This window comes from Aplysia californica, unplaced genomic scaffold, assembly GCF_000002075.1.
Source record: "Aplysia californica isolate F4 #8 unplaced genomic scaffold, AplCal3.0 scaffold00232, whole genome shotgun sequence".
Lineage (NCBI taxonomy): Eukaryota > Metazoa > Mollusca > Gastropoda > Aplysiida > Aplysiidae > Aplysia > Aplysia californica.
The window spans coordinates 647,847-672,619 of record NW_004797502.1 but is presented as its reverse complement, the minus strand read 5'-3'; the positions used below and the strand labels follow the sequence as shown (position 1 = coordinate 672,619).

Sequence of the window (24,773 nt, the reverse complement as noted above, 5' to 3'; positions counted from 1 at the left end):
CAACAACGAAACAACAAAAAACAAAACTAAAACTAAACTGAAAATATGTTTAGAAAAAGTCAAAGTCTAAATGCCTCCTTAATGTTTATATTGAATTCTCGTGTCAGGAATTTTCTGATATCCCAAAACAGATCGAAGGAATTCGCCACTTTCAGTAAATCCTTTAATTTAGTGTCATACTCACAAAAAACAAATCAGGAAAATATTAAGGTCAATCAAAATATAACGCTGCGTGCAAAAAAATGTAACATACAACTTTGGAGAAAATTACAGTAAAAAACTGTGGGCAGGAGAAATTGACGGGACTATTGCAGTTGCTGTGAATCCTGAAGAAGGGAGCATTACACGCTCAGCCAAAAACTGACAGTTGTCCGTTCTCTTAGTGTCATCAGAGAACATTCTGGGGTCAGATTGTAAAAATGATCTCAAAGGCGGAACAAACCAGTGTATCAAAATTCATGAAACGACTCGCAAGTGACTCCTTCTCTTGCTATGTTTCGAAGATCACCAAAAAAAAAAAGAAAAAAAGAAAAAGAAGCATGATTATATTCCCCAGTTTGCATCATTTACATTAACAAAGTCGTATTTTTTGACAACACAGCGAGGCCGAACAACTTACTGCCCTTGTCAACTGAACAGAACGAGTTAAAGCCCTTATGAGGATGGGCGCACAATTAGTTTAGTTGGCATCATGTTAGACTACAGATTGGATAGCCCAGGTTCAAATCCCATACAGGGCGTTCCGGAACTCTGCTTGCTTTGTGTAGTTTTCAAAGCTCTCAACCCATTTGGCTCGGTTCTATCGGAGACGGATGTTGAATTTGGAGGTCCCGTCTCTTAAGTAACTTAACAGTGTTGATGGGAGTGTTAAACACATACATTTACTTTACAGTCCAGCTCGCTCCTGCGGCCGCCTGTATAAGACAGTCACCTGTACAAACGGCCACTTCCCATTCCCTTCTTGCGTAAAAAAAATGATGACAGTGCCCACGAGGTTCACTTGTCTAAGGCAACAATTTTTCCCATCGACAATAGACGGCCGTCTTGAACAATTTCTGCTGTATATGTACACGTATAATGACGTCGTGTAAGACGTCAACCTGTCTTAGACGATCACTTTTCTCATCCACAATGGGTGACCGTCTTAGACAATTTCGACTGTACTTATAAGGACACTCACAAGAATTGTGGCGTCGGTGACCTAGTGGTTAGGTTACCGGACTCGTAATCGTGAGATTGCAGGTTCGGGGCTTCGAGCTTCCGCTCGGTCCGACGTTCTGTCCTTGGGAAAGACACATTACACGGCTGTCCCAGTTGGCTCTGTGCTTTCAGAGATGGACGTTAAACTCGGAAGTCCCGCCTCTTATTGCTTTAAATAACCTAATAGTGTTGATGGGGGCGTTAAACCTATACCATTTCACCATATTTTTTTCACTCACAAGAATGCTGACGCCATCAAATAATTTTCCGTCCTCGTCATGAATATTCACGACCGTCGTCTCAATCCAGGCATTGTCGGTGTTCATGGGAACGTCTGCATACCCCTTGTAGATCTGAGAAATACACACACACACACACACAAATAGACAAACATAGACACACAGGCATGTACATCTAGTCTACTCTTACACACACAGACATACACATGCACACACATACACACACAAATGCATATGCATAGCCTCACATACACATTCATATACATATTATACACGTACATATACATAAACACATACTCATACATACATTCACCCACATATGCACACGTAAACGTACATATCGTCGGCCTTGTGATAAAACCGACTAACCCCAGCGGGGTAAATTTTACAGGAGAATGTAAAAACTTTTATTTCAAAACAAATGTGTCCAATGATAAATCAATGCACAACACAAAGTGTGAGTTTTATGGCTTTATCGTATACATTTAACATGACTCCCCCCCCCTTCCACTTCTATATTACCTCCCTCTCCTCTCCACCATCATCTCCCCTTTCCCCCATCATCTCCCCCTCCCCTCACCACCGCCCTCCACACCATCCCTCCCTCCCACATACCTCATGGGGTTTTTTTGAAGCCAACCTCTCCTTCACCACCTGATTAGCCGCATTCTGATCCAGATCCTTTTGCCCTTCGACCTTGAAGTTGACCTTGAGCGTGTCCAATTCTTTAATGTCAAGTGTAAGCATGCCCTGAACAGAAAGAAATGAAACAGCTTAGGAATATTACAACAATTTTACATAAAATCAGGAATGTTATACATGGTGATCCAAAAAACAAACAAACTGTACAACCTTTTTTCTAAGGAAGAGGCTAGCCGTACTTAATGACGGCTAGACTGGCAGACTGACCATTAAAAAAAATAGGCCTACTGAATTGTAAATATACATTTTTAGTGTGACACACACAAACACACACACTCACAAACACACACACACGCACACACACACACACACACACACACACACACACACACACACACACAAAGCTCTAAAGGTCAATACCACTACGACATGCATAAATTCAAAAATAATCTTATTGAAATACAAAAGAAAATCCAGGCCCCAAAGTGAACGGAGAAAATATCAGTAACATCAGATATGTCAAAGATTCATTTATGCTATGAAAAAATAATCATTTACAATTTAGATGCTATAAATAGCCCAAACATAAAGACGGTACTATACTTTTATAGCGGGGTAAAACATTTGTGGTGCAACCCATCCTCCAATGTCTATTTTAACGGGCGAATCACTGTCACCCATACTTTGCACTGCTGTGTGTATTCATTTGTCTTGACTTCACAATCGTATTTTTCCACAACATATCGACGCTAGATTTTAAAATCTTCTCTCCACAAAAGTTATATAAAATGCTATAAATCTCCGTCACGCAGAAAATGGGATTGTTTACAGCATTTTCCGCTTCCCACATACATTTTGCCTACGGATATGGCCTACGTTACAACCCACCTATGACACTTTTTAGTAGCAAAACTTGTTAGAAGAAACTGATTTTATGGTGAACACGTCTTTTGTATTAAAGGTTTTCGAAACTTGCGTTCAATAAGCATAATGCCCCGATTAGAAAAACAATGACGCTTTTGCTTTTTAAAAGTGATATTACCCCAGCTGTAAACCTTTTAAAATCTGTAGAAACCACATAATTACATTTTAAAAAATTAGTATTCATTGTGGAATTTTCTAAAATACAGTTAGTAGGTGTTTACAAAAATGTTGATCTGTAAAGAAAAGTCATTGTGCAAAAATCGGAGAACGTCTGTTCGATAGTTGAGGCGATATAATTTGAAAATAAGTTGCGCCATGAATTTTTAACCACACTATATATAGTACTAATACATTGTATATATGTGAGACAGCGTGGTGGAATCAGGCTCTCGTCAATTTTTGGGCAGGTAGAGTTTTTGGTATCATCTTAAAGCTAGTTCAGTTGTCTTTATTTTGGTGAAAAACATATCCATTTATCTTGAATACAAGTCGAGATATTTGCGAAAGAAAGAGGTGGAGGCACAGAATTCTACACTTATAGAACGGGCACTGTACCACGTGACCTGTGAGGGATTGAAGACCGAAAACAATGGCGTCTTGAGGGCAAGAAATGGCTGCCAAAGATTATTTATTTCTTTAGCCTAAGAGTCCGTGGTAACTGACAATTTACATTTTTGTGCCTTTAATCAACGTTTTTCAGAAAATTTTCCTCAGAGATCAGTTCTTAGGCATGAAAGGTGTTGAGCCAAAACACAAAAATTTGAAAAACAATTCATAAACCTGCAGAAAAACGCAAGTTTCTTCACTTTGAGTATTTTGACGAGATCCTGATTCCACCACGCTGTCTCACATATGCATTAATTGAAACACCAGACAACTGATGACTGGTCTTCACTGAAAGTTGTTCATGTAATGTGGCGTTCATAATGATAATCATAATCTCATAACAATAATGATGACATCAATACACAGTAAGAAAAATATTAAAACAACAGCAGGGATAATAATGTTCATCATTATGATGATGATAATGGTAACATTTGTACATTGTCTAACACGTGAAAATCAAGCCTTGGATGCTTTAAACAAGGATTTGGCAGTACGTGTCACGTCGCAGTGGAACCAGGCGCTCGTCAGTTTTAGGGCATTTGGATTTATTGGTATAATCTTAAAGCCGGTTTCATTTTTGCCTGGCTTTTTACGGAACAGACATCCATTTTTCTTGAAAAGAAGCCGATATACAATGTACTTGCGATTGAAGGAGTAGGGGGTCACCTGGTATCAGAGGTAAAAATTAGCGAGAAAATGGCCGCCAGGTAACTTCCAAAGCTTGAGTGCCCTTGGAAACTGCAAATTTACGCTAGAAGCGCTTTCGATCAACACTTTTCAGGAAAATCAATGGACTTAAGTTTTTAAAAGGACACAAAAGGTATCGTTCAGGAAAAAAAATTAAAAAAATTGTCCAACTGTCGATTTCTTCCATTATATTATATTGACAAGCGCCTGATTTCAGCACGATGCCACACATAAACCTTTTAAACCATAAAACGTGTTCAGTTTGAGTTAAAAAAAAAGTAATTACCGGAGTAGCGAAGTCTGCCGTGAGAATGTTTACTTGTCCAGGTTTCAACTTCATTTCACCTTCCATTTTGTTATATTATTCACTTTACGAATTCACACATACATTATTTCTGGGTCGATTTCGATTATTAAAAAAATTCAAAGAAACTACTGTTACGAGGGCTGTCCCACGGAAAACCGGAATTTGGCTGTAATTTGAAAACTATTCAATATTTTCCCATTCTGTAAGCGCACACTTGTAAAACAATCATTTAGAAATTTCCCGATTGAGCACCATGAGCATCACACAAACCAAACGAGCACAGCAGTTCTCAAAAGATGGCTACCCCCTTGGAAAATTGGTCAAGGGTAGAAGTGAGGTCTGTCATTCGGTTTCTGACCGCAAAAGGTCTCAAACCTCTAGAAATACACACTGAAATAAAGTCAGTTTATGGGGAGAAAGTAATGGCAAAGTCACAGGTATATGAGTGATGTAGTAAGTTCAAAGCCGGGCACTCCGATATCAATGACAAAGTTTACCCAGGATCTTGTTTTTCTGCCAAGACTGAGGACAACAAGAGTCGCGTTAACGAACTTATTCAAACAGACAGGCGCCTAAAAATTCGCGAAATTTGCGAGTCGCTAAACATTTCAAAGTCGACTGTCTATAGGATAGAGTTTGATGAGCTGCACTATTGAAAGGTCTCTGCTTGATGGGTTGGGGCCGAAAAAGACCAGCGGGGTCATTTTGCAGCATGGCAACACAACGCCACACATCGCAAACGTCACTAAAGACTGGTTCCAAAGGTTCGGCCAGGAAGTTCTACTACACCCCCCTCACAGTCCTGACTTGGCCCTGTCAGATTATCACCTTTTTGAACCAATGAAACGCCATATTTCTGGACAGCGATTCACCGACGACGAAGACCTCGTGGAAGCCGTGAACGATTGGTTGAAATCCCTTGACGAAAGATTCTTCAGGGAGGGTATCTTCTCCCAGATCCAGCGATGGGAAAAATGTGTCCAGCGGGATGGTGATTACATTGAGAAATAAAGCACATGTTGAGGTATGATGTGTTACAGTTTTATTATAATAGGACAAAGATTTTTGCTTTTACGGACCTCTTCCGGTTTTCCGTGGGACAGCCTTCGTATGTTACAGACTCGTTTTCAGTCGTATCTAATTATTGGACTATCTGCCTAGACCATATAGGAACGAATAGTATAATATATACAATAGCGTCGGTCGTCGGGCGCGCGTTCGGGAACCGAGGCGACTTCAGTTTTTTATTCATTAAAAATTTTTTTTTTAAAGGTGTGATGGATTGCGTAAAAGTGTCCAGAAAATCCCCGCCCTCACCACTTTTACAATTTTGTAAAGTCCTTAACTAATATGTACTACGTCATACACCTTGTAGAACTATCTTTGACCTTACAGTTTTGGAAAAGGTCTACTTACTGACCCACATTTGTGCCAAGTCTAGAATCATCTTTTTGAATAGATTTTATTGACAAAGTTTGTTTATCCAAGAGGGAAATTTTGTGAAACAGAAATCGATCTTGTGTTAGCCGGCGTATCGGGCAAAATCAGGCGTTAGTACTTCGCCAGTAAACTTTTTGTTGTTGTTGCAAAAGTATTACAGCGCTTGCAACTGCATATTGAGACCATATGACCGGGTGTGACGCAAGTTGGTTTTTTTTTCGCCAGTTCCATGCTGGTTTGTGTGTGTTTGGGGGGGGGGGGGGGAGGGGGGAGGGGGGGGGTAACTCAGAAGTAGGCGCTATGTCAGACAGGTGTAACTCAGAAATAGGCGTTATGTCAGGCAGGTGTAACTCAGAAGTAGGCCCTATGTCGGGCGTAGCTCAGAAGTAGGCGTCGTGTCTGTTGTAACGCTGTAGTTATCTTTCACGTGCTTCTCCACCAGTCTGAGGAAGTATGCATGGGGACCCCACAGTGGCAGATCGGTGGAGAGAGTTTGCCACGTCACAAATCGAGCTTTGGGCCCGGCCTGGGGACACACAGACGAAAACAAAATGGTAAACACACACATGAAATGACTTTTTCACACTAGCTGGTTGACCTTCACCTATCCCGTAGACTGGATGTCCGTCGGGGCGCTTTTAAGGATTGGCCACCAGCTTCCTCCACTCCTTCCACTCTTCAGCTTTCCTGGGCGTGTATTTGAGGTCCAGGCTGTCCATTCCTTGATTTTGTCCTCCCAACTCTTCTTCGGTCTGCCCCTGCTCCTTTTTCTCTGGACGCTGCCTTGCAGGATCATCTTGGCAAGGCCGGATGAACGGGTGATGTGTCCATACCAATGCAGTTTGCGTTTCCTGACCAGAGTGAGAAGGTCAGCATATGGTCCTATTGCATTTTTGATCCTCTGTTTGACTTCATCATTTGTGATGTGATCTTTGTATGAGATACCACGGATTTTTCGTTAGCATCTCATCTCCACAGCTTAGATCCGTTTTACAAGGTCAGCATTCAAGGTCCAGGATTCACATGCATACAGAAATACTGACATGACCAGGGAATACATCAGTCTGATCCTTGATCTGATGTTGATATTTTTGTTGTTCCAGATGGTTTTCTACTTAGTCATTGCTGCTGAAGTTTGCACTATTCTGGAGATTATTTCTGGTTTTGATCCTTCGTCTGTCACTACTGCACCCAGGTATTTGAAGCTGCGTACGGTCTCAAGCGTCTGCTTGTTGACTTGGATGTCTCACTGTGATGTTCTTGTTGCTGTTATGACATCAGTTTGATCTTCTCAGCGCTGATTTCCATGCTGTAGGCTGTGGAGGTCTTTTCAAGACGGTCTACTAAGCTGACTTACTGACTAGCTCTTGCTCTTGTCCTGCAAGGCCGTCTATGTCGTCTGCAAAACGTAAGTTAGTAATCGTTCTTCCCCCTATACGGACTGCTCCTTCGTGATCTTCAAGTGCATCTGTCATGATCCTCTACAAGAAAATGTTGAAAAAAGTGGATGAGAGCAGACAACCCTGGTGTACTCCCATTGTTAATGGGAACCATCCCCCAATGTTGTTGAAAAAGACTGGGCTCGTAGCTTTGTTGTATAGCCTTTCTATAAATTAGATCAGGTTGGCGTTGATGTTGTATAGTTCATGGTTGCCTACAAAGCTTCCTGTCATACTCTGTCAAAAGCTTTTTTGAAGTTCACAAATACGTGGTGAAGCTCCTGTTGGCGTTGGAGGTACTTTTTCATGACGATTCCCAGGTTGAATATTTGTTCATTTGTGCTGAACCCTGTCCTGCCACCTGCCTGTTCTTTTGCTATGATTTTTTCTGCTTGTGGCTTCAGTCTGAAGAGAATGACTTTACGTATTACTTAACTAGGATGGCTAATCAGGCTAATAGTACGATAGTTTGGCATTGTTGAAGATTGTCTTTCTTGGGAAGGGTGATGATCAAGGATTGAGTCCATGGTATTGGCCATTCGCCTGTCTGCCAGATCTTGTTGCAGATTATCCATATCATGTCTATCACAGAGTCTCACCTGCTTGAACTAATTCTGCTGAGATGTTGTCTTTTCCAGCTGATTTCCCTATCTTCAGTGATAAGACTGCTGCCACGATCTCTTCTCTTAAGATATTGCTTTTGTCATTATCTTGAGATTGGGGGACATTGAACACTCTTGTATCTCCTGTGGTTTTGTGGGTGTACAGTTCATAGCAATATTCTGTCCACGGGTTCTGAACTTCTTGTTCCTCAGTTAGACATTTCCTTTCTGTACTTTGTATTGATGTGGCCCGCCCTTGTTTTGGTACTTGTGAGATCTTTGATGATTTGGTAAGCCTTTTTACTGTTGTTTTGATTCAGGCTGTCTTCAATTTCTTCACACTGTTCTTCTTCAATCCACTTCTCCCTTGCTCCTCTCATTCCCCTTTTCACTTATAGATTCGTCTCTCTGTATTCATTTGCACCTTCCGGTTCCTTTTTCTTGTTCTTCATAGCTCTTCGTTTGTCACATAGGTCAAGGATGTCATCTGTGACCTTGGGCTTCTTTTTCACGCGATGTTTCCCAAGGAGCTCGTTTGTTGTTTCTGTCATGGCGGTGTTGAAAGTGTTTGTCAGGGAGTCAACTTCTGTATCCTCTTGATTTTAGCGCTAGGAGTGTACCAAACTGTCCTCCTATGTTTGCTTGAAAACAATTTAATATGGTTGGGTCTTTGAGTCTTTCAAGGGTGAACTTGATCCGGGTGTTGCCTTATTTCCTGCACTTTTTAAGACGCAGTGAGAATGCCATCATGTTTGTGATCATTGAGGATGTCTACTCCTAGAAACTTCTGGTCTTGGCAATGTTGACATTGTTTTGAAAGCGACGCTTGACTATGAGGTAGTCTATAGGGTGTAAATCTCCCCTTGGACTGGACCACGTTCATCTCCATGATGCTTTATGTGGGCCGAAAGTATTCATCAGCTTTAGGTCGTTATAGCTGGCTATTTCCAGGAGCCGTAGACCTTTGTCACTGGTGTTGGTATTGCAGTAGGGTCCGCAGATTCCTTCCCAGTCTTTCGCTACATCTTTCCCTATCCTAACATTCTAGTCGCCTTGTACCACAATGATATCCTTCTTTGGTGTTTCGTCCAGTACTTCTTGGAGTTGGACGTAGAAATCCCCCACTTCTTCATTGTCATGTGCTGTTGTTGGTGCATATGCTTGGATGACAGTGATGTTGAATGGCGATGCTTTCAAGCGTATGGCCATAAGTCGGCAGTAAACTAGTCGGCAACCCAAGACGGCATTCACAGTGTCTTTTAGAATGAGTATTCCAACACCATATTCATGTCGGTCTTCTGTGCCACTGTTGTATAGTTTATGCCCTTCTGGGGTTCAAGTTTTTCCAAAGTTCTTCCATCGTAACTAACTCAGTCCCAGGATGTTCCAACGGTATCTTTTCATTTCGTGCTCTAGTTCCTCAACCTTCCGTGCTTCTCTCAAGGTTCTCAAAATCCACGTGCCAATGACGATGTTTTCTCTGGCACGTACACTTTTTGTTGGTCTTTCAGTAGCATAGTTTCCTCTCTCGTCCTGGTGAACATCAACGTAAGAGGCGGCCCTTGTTCCGGGCGACGACCGAGCCGGTGCGGGATTCTTTCTAGTTGTTATCTTCATTGGAGTTTCTTGGGCAACGTCGCGTAGCGGAGCCAACCCCTCTTCGTGCCATACCACAGCCGAAATCCTCCCATTCGGTGGCTCACCTTGGTCTCGAACACGAAGACGTTACGTTAATCTGGGAACTTTTTCTGTCCAGGCCGATCCACCGCATCTTGTGGTTACGCCCAGTGTAGGTAGTCCTTCGTTTCCGAAGATGACCATGAAATCCTGCAGCTCATCTGTGGACGTGCATGTGGCTGTGTAATCCAATCTTGGGTGTACAATGTTTGTTGCAGTGGGGACACTGGAATGTCGTGGTTGGGGGTGGTTGGATTATGTCTCCTCTCTCTTCTGGTAGTCAGCTTCTCTCTGTGGATGATATTGCTGTTTCTGCTGGCAAGACGGACAACCCTGTGCCAGGGGTTCCTTTCGGTGGCAGTTCTTTCGAGTTCTTTGGGGCAACCTGTGCAAACTGAAGGTTTGCCTTTATTGTGTCTTTCAACCGCTTTTTTGGCCTCCACCGATTTCTTTTGCCACTTGCGAGTTCGCCGTACAACATTCGGAGGTCTTCCATGTGGATGACATGGCCGACCCATCCATCTCAGTTGGGCTTTGGCAAGCATGCTTTCTATGCTTTGTGAGCTTGATCGGTTGAAGACCTCCATGTTGGTGATGCGGTCTTGCCACCGGATGCCAAGTATGCTTCTGGGAGCTCTTTGGCGGAACTGCTCTAAGTTGTTGGTGTGCTTCCTGTAGAATGTCCAGGTCTCCCAACCGTAGAGGAGGGAGGAGAGCACAACAGCATTGAACACGAAGCCGTTAGGTTCATCTGGGAACTTTTTCCGTCCTGGCCGGTCACCGCATCTTGTGGTTACACCCAGTGATGCTGTGTTAACAACACCCCCTCACACGGTTTGGCACGTCTGCTGAGGTGAGGTCCCGGGGTATGGCGCTTGGAGCCACGTGTGACAGATTTAGGGGTCTAGGGGAGAACCAGTGTGCCCGTCCATACTACAAGCACGAAGCAGCAGCCAAGGAACAAAGGTACTATCTCTCCCAAGAACCCCCTATAATCATTAGTTGTAGCTGCACTCGTTTCCCCTACCCCCCCCCCCCCCCCCACAAAAAACCCAACACCAACAAAACAACAAACAAACAAATAAACAACAGCAACAACGAAACAACAAAAAACAAAACTAAAACTAAACTGAAAATATGTTTAGAAAAAGTCAAAGTCTAAATGCCTCCTTAATGTTTATATTGAATTCTCGTGTCAGGAATTTTCTGATATCCCAAAACAGATCGAAGGAATTCGCCACTTTCAGTAAATCCTTTAATTTAGTGTCATACTCACAAAAAACAAATCAGGAAAATATTAAGGTCAATCAAAATATAACGCTGCGTGCAAAAAAATGTAACATACAACTTTGGAGAAAATTACAGTAAAAAACTGTGGGCAGGAGAAATTGACGGGACTATTGCAGTTGCTGTGAATCCTGAAGAAGGGAGCATTACACGCTCAGCCAAAAACTGACAGTTGTCCGTTCTCTTAGTGTCATCAGAGAACATTCTGGGGTCAGATTGTAAAAATGATCTCAAAGGCGGAACAAACCAGTGTATCAAAATTCATGAAACGACTCGCAAGTGACTCCTTCTCTTGCTATGTTTCGAAGATCACCAAAAAAAAAAAGAAAAAAAGAAAAAGAAGCATGATTATATTCCCCAGTTTGCATCATTTACATTAACAAAGTCGTATTTTTTGACAACACAGCGAGGCCGAACAACTTACTGCCCTTGTCAACTGAACAGAACGAGTTAAAGCCCTTATGAGGATGGGCGCACAATTAGTTTAGTTGGCATCATGTTAGACTACAGATTGGATAGCCCAGGTTCAAATCCCATACAGGGCGTTCCGGAACTCTGCTTGCTTTGTGTAGTTTTCAAAGCTCTCAACCCATTTGGCTCGGTTCTATCGGAGACGGATGTTGAATTTGGAGGTCCCGTCTCTTAAGTAACTTAACAGTGTTGATGGGAGTGTTAAACACATACATTTACTTTACAGTCCAGCTCGCTCCTGCGGCCGCCTGTATAAGACAGTCACCTGTACAAACGGCCACTTCCCATTCCCTTCTTGCGTAAAAAAAATGATGACAGTGCCCACGAGGTTCACTTGTCTAAGGCAACAATTTTTCCCATCGACAATAGACGGCCGTCTTGAACAATTTCTGCTGTATATGTACACGTATAATGACGTCGTGTAAGACGTCAACCTGTCTTAGACGATCACTTTTCTCATCCACAATGGGTGACCGTCTTAGACAATTTCGACTGTACTTATAAGGACACTCACAAGAATTGTGGCGTCGGTGACCTAGTGGTTAGGTTACCGGACTCGTAATCGTGAGATTGCAGGTTCGGGGCTTCGAGCTTCCGCTCGGTCCGACGTTCTGTCCTTGGGAAAGACACATTACACGGCTGTCCCAGTTGGCTCTGTGCTTTCAGAGATGGACGTTAAACTCGGAAGTCCCGCCTCTTATTGCTTTAAATAACCTAATAGTGTTGATGGGGGCGTTAAACCTATACCATTTCACCATATTTTTTTCACTCACAAGAATGCTGACGCCATCAAATAATTTTCCGTCCTCGTCATGAATATTCACGACCGTCGTCTCAATCCAGGCATTGTCGGTGTTCATGGGAACGTCTGCATACCCCTTGTAGATCTGAGAAATACACACACACACACACACAAATAGACAAACATAGACACACAGGCATGTACATCTAGTCTACTCTTACACACACAGACATACACATGCACACACATACACACACAAATGCATATGCATAGCCTCACATACACATTCATATACATATTATACACGTACATATACATAAACACATACTCATACATACATTCACCCACATATGCACACGTAAACGTACATATCGTCGGCCTTGTGATAAAACCGACTAACCCCAGCGGGGTAAATTTTACAGGAGAATGTAAAAACTTTTATTTCAAAACAAATGTGTCCAATGATAAATCAATGCACAACACAAAGTGTGAGTTTTATGGCTTTATCGTATACATTTAACATGACTCCCCCCCCCTTCCACTTCTATATTACCTCCCTCTCCTCTCCACCATCATCTCCCCTTTCCCCCATCATCTCCCCCTCCCCTCACCACCGCCCTCCACACCATCCCTCCCTCCCACATACCTCATGGGGTTTTTTTGAAGCCAACCTCTCCTTCACCACCTGATTAGCCGCATTCTGATCCAGATCCTTTTGCCCTTCGACCTTGAAGTTGACCTTGAGCGTGTCCAATTCTTTAATGTCAAGTGTAAGCATGCCCTGAACAGAAAGAAATGAAACAGCTTAGGAATATTACAACAATTTTACATAAAATCAGGAATGTTATACATGGTGATCCAAAAAACAAACAAACTGTACAACCTTTTTTCTAAGGAAGAGGCTAGCCGTACTTAATGACGGCTAGACTGGCAGTCTAGCCGTACTTAATGACGGCTAGACTGGCTAGCCGTACTTATTCTTGATATGATGGCTAGACTGACCATTAAAAAAAATAGGCCTACTGAATTGTAAATATACATTTTTAGTGTGCAGTACTTAAGGTATTTGCATTTGAGACGAAACCAGGTACCTTAATGACAGTGCATATATTTTAAACCTCCTGTTTTCTAATGTTAATACGGCCTAAGACAAGTACGGCTAGACTGGCAGTCTAGCCGTACTTAAGTACGGCTAGACTTCTTGTTAGACAACTGTTAGACAACTGTAGCTTTCAATATGGTCCGATCGTTGGGACTTCCAGTGGTAAGTCTAATACGAACTTGTGCGTCATGCTACAAAAAATGAGGACATAGCTGAAAATGGGTTGTTTTTATGCGCTATATAGAGAAAAACTATTTAGTGGATTTATCTAAAATGAGTACATGTACCAGACAAATCATTTTTGAGGCCAAAATGTTGTGTACAAATTGGAAACACAAAACTTCCGTGTGGAGGAAAATATTTACAAAAAAAAGCAGGGTTTTTTTTTGGATCACCCTTTAATTCAGGAATGCTACAGTTTAGGAATGTTACGATTCAGGAATGTTATAATTCAAGAAGGTTACAATTCAGGAATGTAATAATTCAGAAATGTAACATTCAAGAATGTTACAGTTCAGTAATGATACACTTCAGGAACTTTGTAATTCAGGAATATCACAAGAAAGTAGAATCGACCTTGTGGCCGACCCGCAGATTGATTAGGTCATTAGTGTGTTCTTTCACTGCAACCATACTCTAGATAGGCTCCACTGGCGTCTGTGGTCTGGCGGTTGGCGCTTGACTGTCACACACAGGAGACCCGGGTTCGATTCCCGAGAGGGGTGAACATTTTCTTAGATTGTCTCTGTCTTTCTGCTAGGATGTTGTATCCCTCTCAGCTCGAGTTTGCGCTCACAGGTAGGCCTAGGATAGGAAGTCTGCCTCCTAAATGATCTAAATATGTCGAAGGGGGTGTAAATACATCTACATTAACCCCTTCCCCCCTAGCCCCCCCCCCTCCGAAAAAAAAAGATTTTTCGCCATTGAAGGGAGTCGCCTGGTGTCAAAGATAAAATAAGCGAAAAAATGTCCACCAACGTTAGTTAATTTCCAAAGCTTGAATGTCCTTGTTAACTGTAGAAGTACATTTTTTGTGTGCCTTTCATCATTTATACGTGACTTCAGCAAGATGCCACACATAAAAGATATTACATGTATAAAAGTATAAAAGTATACAGTATTACAACTTAGTTTTCTTGTTTGGTGTTGCCGTTGAATAGCCATCACAACTCTCTGAATTCGTGAAAATGAAACAGTATTGAATGGTCACTGTGTCGGCCCTCGTTTTTTCACTTGTTTTTATGCCAAGAACGACTTGCTTGGTTCCCTTTGTAGCATGGTGTATGATGCAATTACACTGGCTGGTTTAAATTTACCCACACATTTGTTTCTTGCATTTCCACTCAACTAGACGCTATGCATACAAAGATGTATTACTTTTGATGAAAGAGCTATGGTTAAGAAGTAACTGATTCTGGCTTCTGTTATAAAACAATTAAGAGGTCAACTTTCTTGAGGAATCAGAACTGAAGAGAGTGTGCGTGTGTGTGTGTGTGTGTGTGTGTGTGTGTGTGTGTGTGTGTGTGTGTGTGAATGTGTTTGCGTGTGTGTGTGTGTGTGTGTGAATGTGTTATTGTGTGCGTGTGTGAAAGTGTTTGTGTGTGTGTGTGCGTGTGTGTGTGTCTGTGTGAGAGACAGAGAAAGAGGGACAGAGAGAGAGAGAGAGAGAGAGAGAGAGAGAGAGAGAGAGAGAAAGAGAGAGAGAGAGAGAGGGAGAGAGAGAGAGACAGAGAGAGAGAGAGAGAGAGAGAGAGAGAGAGAGAGAGAGAGAGAGAGAGAGGCAATAGCTCCTTAGCCTGGCCTTACAATCCTGTGCTTTGTAGTAGAGACTGTACAACAAAGAGTTTTTTTAAGGTTGTCACAAGGAAAGCCTTCATCAGCATAGATCAACTAGAACGTGCCCAACACGACATCTCGCTACCTTAGAATTACAAAGTTCTGTCTCACATTTTGGCCGTTTTGACTTACTCAGACCGTGGGATCAGAATTCAAATACTCTATACTCTATCTGCTCTATCAACATCGTAAAGACTATTACGAGTCGTTATCTCGATATTCAAAGAATTGTATTCGAAAAAGCTTGACATATTATTATTATTATTATTGTGAAACTTCAAATTGTTGACGGCAAATTTCTCCAAATTAGGTACTGAGTAGATAGAACTTTGTAGTTCTGAGGTAGCGATCTATCAAAAATCACGGTTAGAAAACAAAACAGCCAATACTGGCAACTGGACATGTTTCCTTTAAATAAATGTAGAAGCTTTTTTTACGCCCCAATCGACACTATGATATCACTTAGCAGACGAGCTTCCGGCCTTGAATGTCATGGCCAACCCGGTCTGACAGAGATATTGTTTTTTAAATAACATCTTAGCAGGAAGACCTACACTCATAAAAATTCGCCTCTCCCGGGAATCGAACCCGGGTCTCCTGCCTGGGATAGCGAAGCACCTAACTGCCACACCGCAGACATCGGTTTACAGCACCGGAAAGTACAATATCTGGCATGACAGGAAGTGTGGAGTGACAATTGTTGTTTTAGCGTTATTGTGTTATTGTTGTTGTTTTTACGGAGTGCTATTGTTGTTGCAGTCATTTTGAAGATAGATTCTGTTGATTTCTGGGGTTGATGTTGTTGTTGTTGTTGTTGTTACTGCCGCTACCACCAACCCTGCTTTTGTTGTTGCTTTTAATTGTTGTTGTTGCTGCTGTTGTTATTGTTGCTGTTGTAAACTCACCCCTGGAAAAGACCACTTTTTTGTATCGTCCCTGAGCACAGCCAGAAACTCGAGCTCTTTCCTGTCGTCCCCTGGCCGACCACGAGAACCGTATTTTGAATTCTTCTTCCATCTGTGAAAGCCCAACAGAGACAAAGGTCAGGATTTTATTGCATTTTTTTTTTGTAGCGTTACAGCATTTGCGACACAAATAGGTCTCATAAGTGCCAGAGGTAAGAGATTTTACTTTTGGTAAGAGTTTTACGGAACAAATATATCATATTAGTGTCGAAGATCAGAGATGTTACTGTAGAAAAGAAAAGAATGAGGATAGATAAGGAGATAGATGTTTGATAGGAAAGAAAGCGGAAACCACACCAGAAAACCCGCCAATCACACATATATATATATATATATATATATCATGAACATCAAGACTATTGAAAACTAAACAATACATCTAACAACAACAAGAACAACAAGAACAAGAACATGAACAACTACAACAACTACAGCAAAATAGGTTAAAAAAACCAACAAGTGGACAACAGCAGAGGATATAATCCACGTAACTACAAGTGAAACAAACTAAAGAACTGTCTGAGCTAGAAGACAACTGGATTCTTCAGCTCACGGCTCATGGAAACTGGCCCAGGCAGTCTTGACAGCTAACTCCTGACTCGTGAATGAAGTCTTTTTGTATTGAGAACAATAGAGTTACCTTTTCCTGCGACTTGCAGCTGAAAAAATTGTGCCACGACACGGCGAAATGAGGCGCTCGTCAGTTTGTGGGCATACAGCGATAGTGTTTAAAGTTTGTTCATTTGTTTTGCTTTCAGTGGAAATATTAATCTGTCTTGAATAAAAGTCGAGCTATTCGCAATTTAAGGAGGTGGTGGTCACCTTGAGTCAGAGTTAAAATTGGCAAGAAAATGGTAATGTCTAGCAAGTGTCGGTGACACGGGGTTTAGATGGGTGGTCACTTAGGTGTGTCCTTGAGCAAGACTTGGCACCCTTGGCTAAAAAAAAAATAGGGCGCTGCACATCCGAGACCAGCATGGCGTGTTTGTAATTCTGAGTTTTTAATTATGTATTTATCTATGTGTGTTTTCTATTATAAACCATGTCCCCCCAAAGGGGTAAATAATTGTCATTTAGTTATTATATTATGTTTATTGCCTGAAACATCTACAATGCAGTTGAACCTGCTCCAACAACGACCTGTGAAAGACAATCACTTGTACAAACCGCCTCTTCCGATTTCGCCCCTTGAGTTTTGTTTAGCATTATAATGGCACTGTGTAAGACGGCCACTCGTCAAGACGGCCACTTTCTTTGTTGACAACGGGTGACCGTCTTAGACAATGTCGATGCATTTAACTAGACTTGTTGAGGCAGGGTTCCCACCTGGTAATGACAGGATCCCAGGTTCTGTTGGGTCCCCATCGGCCCAGTCTCCCCCGCCCCTTCAGGCCGGTCCGACCAATGGGATTGAGAGGAATGCCGCGGTCAAGTTCATAGGGCGTGTCCTCTAGACTGGTCCTGTTCACATGACAAACCTGGTCTTCGCGGTTGAAGGGAATGTTCTTGTCCTTTCGCTCCTGCTCCGAGAGCGGTTCACTGGAAGAGAAGAATACAATACGTGTGTCATCGTCGTGAAATGAGCCGCTCGTACGGAAAGAAATCGAATAAACCGGCATGTTTTCCCCCAACTTATTTCTTATATTTGCTCTCTTGGCTCAACATCTTTTGTGTCAATTTAATAAAAGACATGTGTATTTCTGTGTGGATTTTACTGAATAAACCTTGATCAATAGCACACAAAATAAATGTAGATTTACAGCTACTTTATAAGGACACTCAAACTTTGGAAATCACCGTACTTTGGTGGCCATTTCTCGCGAATTTTTATCTCTGACGCCAGTCGACCCCTAAGTCTTTCATTCGCGAATATCTCGACTTCTATTTAAGAGATTTTTTTTCATCAAATCAAGACAAATGAACAAGCTTTTAGATGACAGCAATATCTCCATGAGCATACGTCCAAAAATTGACGAGCGCCTGTTTTTCACTATGTTGTGACACACATTATGGCGCCATTTCGCTACCTCAGAATTACACAGTTTTATTTGCCATTTTGGGCGTTTTGAGTTACTTGGATCATGAAGTCAGAAAACAAAAAATGCCCAGTCTGCTCCATCAAAATTGTAAGATTATTTGAAGTCGTTATCAAGATGTTAGAAGAATTGCATTCGAAAAAACTTGACATATTGTGAAACTTAAAACTTGTGACGTCACATTCCTCATAACTAGGTATTAAGCAGATAGAGCTTTGTAATTTTGAGGTAGCGATTTGGCTAAACGCTTCACCATTGCTGTATTGGAATCTTACTTGATAAATATTTGTTCTCACGTTGTCTTTTTTTAGTTTACTTTGTTTCATTGAGAGTCAGAAAAGCGTATTAATAGAAATGTGCTCGTGAGAATTGGGGGTACCCCAGCATAGTGCTCATTAGAACTGGTGTACCCCCCCCCCCCCCCCCCCCCGAAACTCCCATCCCCTCCAAAAGAACATGAAATAACACCCCCCTCCCCCCAAAAAAAAATCTATATAAAAGAAATTAAAGTAAAAAAAATCATAACAAATAATATAAAAATAACGAAAATAATAATAAATTAATACATTTTCAAAATGGGATACGGCGTGGTTAAATCAGGCTTTTTCAATCTTTGGGGCATATGGATTTATTAAAAAATAATTATTGGTAACATTTTAAAGCCTATTTATTTGTCTTGCATTTGATAAAAAAGATTACCCATCTAACTTGATTAGAAAATTGACATATATTAAATTTGCGATTGAAGGAAGTGGGGTTCGCCACGTACCTGAGGTAAACTTTGTGAGAAAATGGCCGCCAAAGTTTGGTGACTTTTGAAGCTTTACGGCCCCTGGAAACTACACATTTACATGTTTTGTGCTTTAAGCCAAAAATGTTGAGTGGAACCTATACAGTAACTGACGAGCGCCTGACTTCGCCCACGTCACGACATATTTACTGTAGATTGTGTTTAATCCAGATAATCTATGAAACGTGATTCAACGTGTTAATGCCAGGCAGACCAGTGTATTCAGGACATAAGGTTCTATCTGTGAAATGTTGATTCGACATAAGGTACGCTCTGTGAGTGAGAAATCGGGTTCGGGGGTTCGAGAACAGCTCGGTTCGACGTTGTGTCCCTGGGAAAGGCATTTTATACGAATTTCTTACTTGGATCGGTCCTTTCGGAGATGGACTTTAAACTCAGCGGTCCCGCCTCTTAAATAACCTGACAGTGTGGATAGGTCGTTAAAACAATATCAATTCTCCATTTTTTTCACTCTCTGTGACAAGTTGAAGCGAAATAAAGAACTATCTGTGACTGGAAATAACATTCTTACCGGCAAAAGCAATGCGAATCCACATGACACAAGAAGAGGAGAGTAAATTGGACACTTTCCAGACGTAGGCCTATCGCCGATATATCGGCGCGAGTCCACATCCCTTGCAGACGTATAGCCGATATATCGGCTTAGATGGGGTGCCTCAGTTTTATTTCGTTTTAACATGATCCATTATTTATTATTAGTACTTTTCATTGATATTGAAAACTTGGAAAGGGTTAAGGAAACGAAAACATCTAGTTTCACTTTGTCAAAGTGACGGTCTGGCGAAAAACGAGGGAATTAGTTCTTGTGGTCTTGCATCAACAAAACGATCTAACCAGTCTCAGTATAAATATCATAACTCAAACAAAAATTGGAATATTGCATTCAAATAAAAAGCTGCACATTAAGAAATTTATGGAGTCTGCTCTTGGCCTGTATATGATAAGAAAGCTATGCCGATTCGCTTTCACATGTTTAGTGTGAGTAATTTTTTTCTCCGTCAAAATGTATTTTTCTCACCACCATCGCCATTTCTAACCTTTGTAATGCACGCTTATGTTAAAAATTTATAATTGTTTTATGTTGGAATGTATTTCTTATTCAATTTGCTTCAATTTGATGTATCATATGTTACGTTTTGAGGAATGATTATGCTTATATGAAGTTATTTTTTACACCACCTGCGTAGCCGAATCGAGTCCCAAGTTAATTACGTCTAGACCTCAAAACAACTAGGTCGGGAAAGAGTGAAGAAATATTTTTATTTAGAGAAACAGGTTTGAGGAGTCTCAAATCGCACAAAACAATGCTCGAGAGTTGGAGATTTGCTTGGGGACAGATTTTGTTTTTCAGCATCAATGACCTTGACCTTAGGGCTTAAGTTCCAGTCAGTATCTGGTGTGGCCCCCATTAGCGTTGATGACAACAGTGGATCGGCGGTGCACAGAGTGGACCAAGCGATTGATTTGGCAGTTGGGGACCTGCACCCACTCCAGAAGAATAGCAACACCCAGTTGAGCGGCTGTCTGGGGTCTGGGCTGGAGTTGGTTGAGACGCCTCTGAAGGATGTCCCAAAGGTGTTCTATTGAGTTCACATCTGGTGATCGGGTTGGGTGTGGTGGGTATGTTGTTCTGCACCAGGAACTTCTGGGTAGCACGTGCTGTATGAGGTCGGGCGTTATCCTGCTGAAATAGGTGGTTTTGAAATGGAGCTACATAGGGCTGCAGGACTTGGTTGATATAGCGCTGTGCCGTCACTCTGTTGCCACATCCAGACCCTAAATTGTGGAAGATTATGGGGCACAGTCTTTGATTTATACCGATTGCGCCCCATATCATCACGCTTTGACCTCCCCACGGGTCTCTCTCCCAGATGTTCTCGCCAGAGTAGCGTTGTTCGGGGCGAAGACAAATTTGGACTCGTCTATTGTCAGGATCGACGTAGAAGCGACTCTCGTCGCTGAAGATCACACGCTGCCACTGGCGATGACGCCAGTTAACGTGGTTCTGAGCTCACTGAAGACGAGCTCGTCGATGATGGACGTTCAGGGGTGCTCTCTGCTCCGGACGCCGACAACGCAGCCCCCTGTCCACAAGTCAGCAGCATGTGGTGTGGTCACTCACAGCTCTACCGTGCCTTTCTATGGTGTTCTGGGCTGTCTCGGAGGCGCACAACCGTGGATCTCGGCGATCCTGACGTACGACGAAGCGGTCTTGGGCAGCTGTTGTCAGTCGATGTCTTCCGCTTCTTTGGAGATCTCTCGTGGAGTTGGTTGCGTGGAATCTGTTTGGAGGCGGTAGATAGTGCTGGCCTGCACTCCCAGGACTGTTGCCACCCGCTGAGGGCTCCCGCCAGCTTGCAGACGTCCAAGATCTCTTTCTCGATTGTCCGCACATAATCTTGGCATCTTGATAGTCGGACTATGCAACACCCGATCAAACATTTTAGGGCAGAGAATTTATAGGCCTGACCAACTTAACATGTAAGCAAAAATTCACGGTTCGATTCACGTTTTAACTGCGTACCATTGAGAGGGTTGCTTTGTTGTATTGTTTGATGCATAAGCGGCCAATGAGCGTGTTGTGTTTTTTAAATCGAGCGAATCCAATAACAAGAACACATTGTGAATATAGACAAATCATGAAAACAACTCACGAAAATACCCAGTTTTGTTTTCTACACATGGTGCTACTTTTTCGCGTTAATTATGCTTGTCAGTATAGGTTGGTGTGACAGAACGTGCTAACTGTAACAGGTTGATTTGACAGAACTTACAGGTCGATGTCCGAGTAAGAGGGGCCGTCGAGAATCCTCTTCCATGTGAAGCTCCGGGGGTTGTAGGCCGGGAAGGGAACCTGTGGGAGAGTGGCAGGCTTCAGGCGGGGAGGACGGGAACTTGGTGTAGTTTTACTGACAGTTTTACGGCACAAGCAACGCAAATAGGTCATATACGTGCCGCAGATTAGAGTAGTTACATGAGAGTAGTATACAAGGAAAAGACGGAGGAAAGATAATGACGATAGATTTTTTTTAATATGAAAGGAGGTGCAAACCACACCAAAGCACCCGCCAACCACCCACCATAGTAGAAGAACAAAGTACAGTGACTGCAGTTCCTCCGTCATTGTCGGACGATGACCAATGCATCTGCATATCTGTTTAGGGAAGGTGCTACGCAAAAATTCATCTCTTTTATAATTTCCCATGTGTACAGCGTTAGCTGTTGTATATGTCCTCAGTGTAATTGAAAGTAGTAGATACGGATTTGAAGGGATATAATCATTATTTCAGGGCAAACCAGAGGAATATTAAGTAAAGGTTGCTTTTTCCACATTATTTTTACGGATTACGTAAACTGTCTCATTTCCTAAGATTTCAGTACTAACACTACTAACAGTAAAAAGGCTCCCACGTCTAATAAGGTTCAAATTTCGCACCATGTCTTTACAATCATATTGCAACATTTTGTTAACATCAAATAAATATAGTCTTTGGTTTCATGGGGGGGGGTTTAATTTTTCTTTCAGCCCCCCCCCCCCTAAAATTTTCGCATTTTTCCGACACAGCACACAAAACAATCTGCTAAAACAGAACTAATTGAAGTATGAAGTTTTATTGTTGACAGACGTTTTGTATTGTAGTAGTTGATGATCTTACGAAATAACAAAAAAAAGTTGCTGGAAAAATGAAAAGTCTTTGGATTTTTTCAACGTCTTAAATTGTGAAGTAACTGTTATAAAAATATATACATCTCAGTGGTCGATGAGAGATGATTTCATCACATTTAAATCCCTAACCATGTCCTATGAGCATGCTGAACACAGTGATAGCATAAAACATTGTGTAATATGGAGAATCTAAAGAGATAGATATTTCAGTAGCACCGCCCCTTAACATAATAGAAGAAAGGGTAAAGTTGACTTGTGGCTTCAGCTATGGTCAGTGAGACAAATCGTTACCCCAGAATTACAAAGTCCTGTCTGCTCAGTACCTAGTTTTGAGAAATCAATTTTAAAAAATTGAGTTTCACAACATGTCAAGCTTTTTCGAATGCAATTTGTTGAATATCTTGACAAAAAGTCCGAATAATCTTAAAATTATGATAGAGCAAATAGAACATTAGGTTTCTGACGTCATTGTATTGGCAACTCAAAACGGCCAACAATGTCAGGCAGAACTATGTAATTCTAAGGTAGCAAAATTCTGGCGGAGAAATGTATGCCACATTTTTTGAGCATTTGAAAACTTCATTTCCACTCGTGGATATGAGCAGCTTGCATGGAAATATCATATGACTTACTGCCCACCGTGATTGCTGCTCTATAACTGGATCAGTCAGGAGCTAGGTTCTCCAATGTCCTAGGATTTATGTTGAAGTCCTTCAGAGACATTTTCAGGGTGAGCGTTTTCCTCTCTTTTTTCTTGTTCTTTTGGTGCTTCAATTTTAATTTTCGATTTTCATTTAATGACAAAAAGAGAACTGCTCAGTTTTGCAATGATGTATAGGGGAAGTAGATCTTAAAACAGAAAGCATGATACGGCTTTGCTTGGGGGTAGACATAGAGGAAGAAGATTGCCAAAGTATAACTTCCCTCCCTTCAGAACTTGACTTCCTTGATACTTTCCAAAGGAGATACATTGTCAGTACCTTTGGAATCAAGAACAGTGTAAAGCTGTATATTACAATCCTACAGGTGTGATAAGGATATTATAATGGAGGACATTTAAGAAAAAAGATTTTCCCAACGTGGCAGACCACCTGCCTACTCTTCTTCGATTTCTACGATTTTAAATCAGCGAGAGGCCTGTAACGTGCTTAACATGCACACATAACCCTTCGAGAATGTCCGTCCACAGATGACAAGGCTTGGTGTATGATCTTACCTACCTTAAGATCAGGGGTATGGAAGAAGGAGGAGGAGGAGGAGGAGGAGGAGGAGGAGAAGAAGAAGAAGAAGAAGAAGAAGAAGAAGAAGAAGAAGAAAAAGAAGAAGAAGAAATAACAGAAACACCACCAACAACGACGACGACAACGATGACAACAACAACAAGATAAAGACGATAAAAAGGAGGGCCAAAACGATTGACTTACAGTCCAAGGCACCATGTCGTCACCACCTGGGATCTCTTTACCTCGGAGAAGAAGGAAGAGGAGGAGGTGGAGGAGTAGGAGTAGGAGGAGGATGAGAGAGAAGAAAAGATCAAGGAGAAGAGGAAAACCAACAAAAACCGTCCACTTACATCCCAAAGGCACCACGTTGTCACCATCTGGAGTCTCTCGACCTCGGAGGACGAGGAGAGGATGAGGAGAAGAGAAGATCAAAAGGGAGATGAGGAAGACCAACAAAAAACAGTCCACTTACACTCCAAGGCACCTTGTCGTCAGGCACGGGGAATCTATTCACATCCTTGAACATATGGTAGGGCGACATCCGAGACTGGAGGTTCAGCCGGAGACTTCGATGTCTGCTCAGGTCATCTGTTGGGCATACACGTCATCAGAAGAAGTGAGGCCTCGAGGGGACAATATACACGTGCGTCCAGGTATTGAGAGCGAACAATCTGATATTTTTCCGTCGGTCTGGAAAACTGTATTGTTTTTTTTTTCGGGATTTGGGGGTGGGGGCTCATCCAACACCCCAATTAAAAACACATGTCTGTGTGGATATTGCTGAAAAGCGTTGATTGAAGGAACCCAAAAAAAAGTAAATTTGCAATTCTAAGGACAATCAAGGCTTTGGCAGTCATCCAACTTTGG

At 42.0% G+C, this 24,773-nt stretch overlaps 2 protein-coding genes across 2 annotated transcripts in view; both read right to left on the bottom strand.

Annotated features, from left to right (window-relative positions):
* The window catches only part of LOC101849465 (ADP-ribose pyrophosphatase, mitochondrial-like), a 9,225-nt gene extending 4,572 nt beyond the window's left edge, over positions 1-4,653 (bottom strand). Inside the window, exons 1-3 of the mRNA XM_005100013.1 lie at positions 4,588-4,653; positions 2,055-2,189; positions 1,440-1,553 (exon numbers count right to left, since the gene is read on the bottom strand). Coding sequence (XP_005100070.1) covers positions 1,440-1,553; positions 2,055-2,189; positions 4,588-4,653 — 315 coding nt within the window. The remainder of the gene's footprint in view (positions 1-1,439; positions 1,554-2,054; positions 2,190-4,587) is intronic.
* Positions 4,654-6,321: 1,668 nt separating this feature from the next.
* Positions 6,322-24,491, bottom strand: LOC101849214 (transient receptor potential cation channel subfamily M member-like 2; the record flags this gene model as incomplete). Its single annotated transcript, XM_013083446.1, is given in 7 exon segments — positions 6,322-6,574; positions 12,298-12,411; positions 12,913-13,047; positions 16,110-16,221; positions 17,496-17,708; positions 21,791-21,870; positions 24,379-24,491. Coding segments are annotated over 7 exon segments (885 nt in total). The 5' UTR covers positions 24,448-24,491.
* Positions 24,492-24,773: the final 282 nt, after the last annotated feature.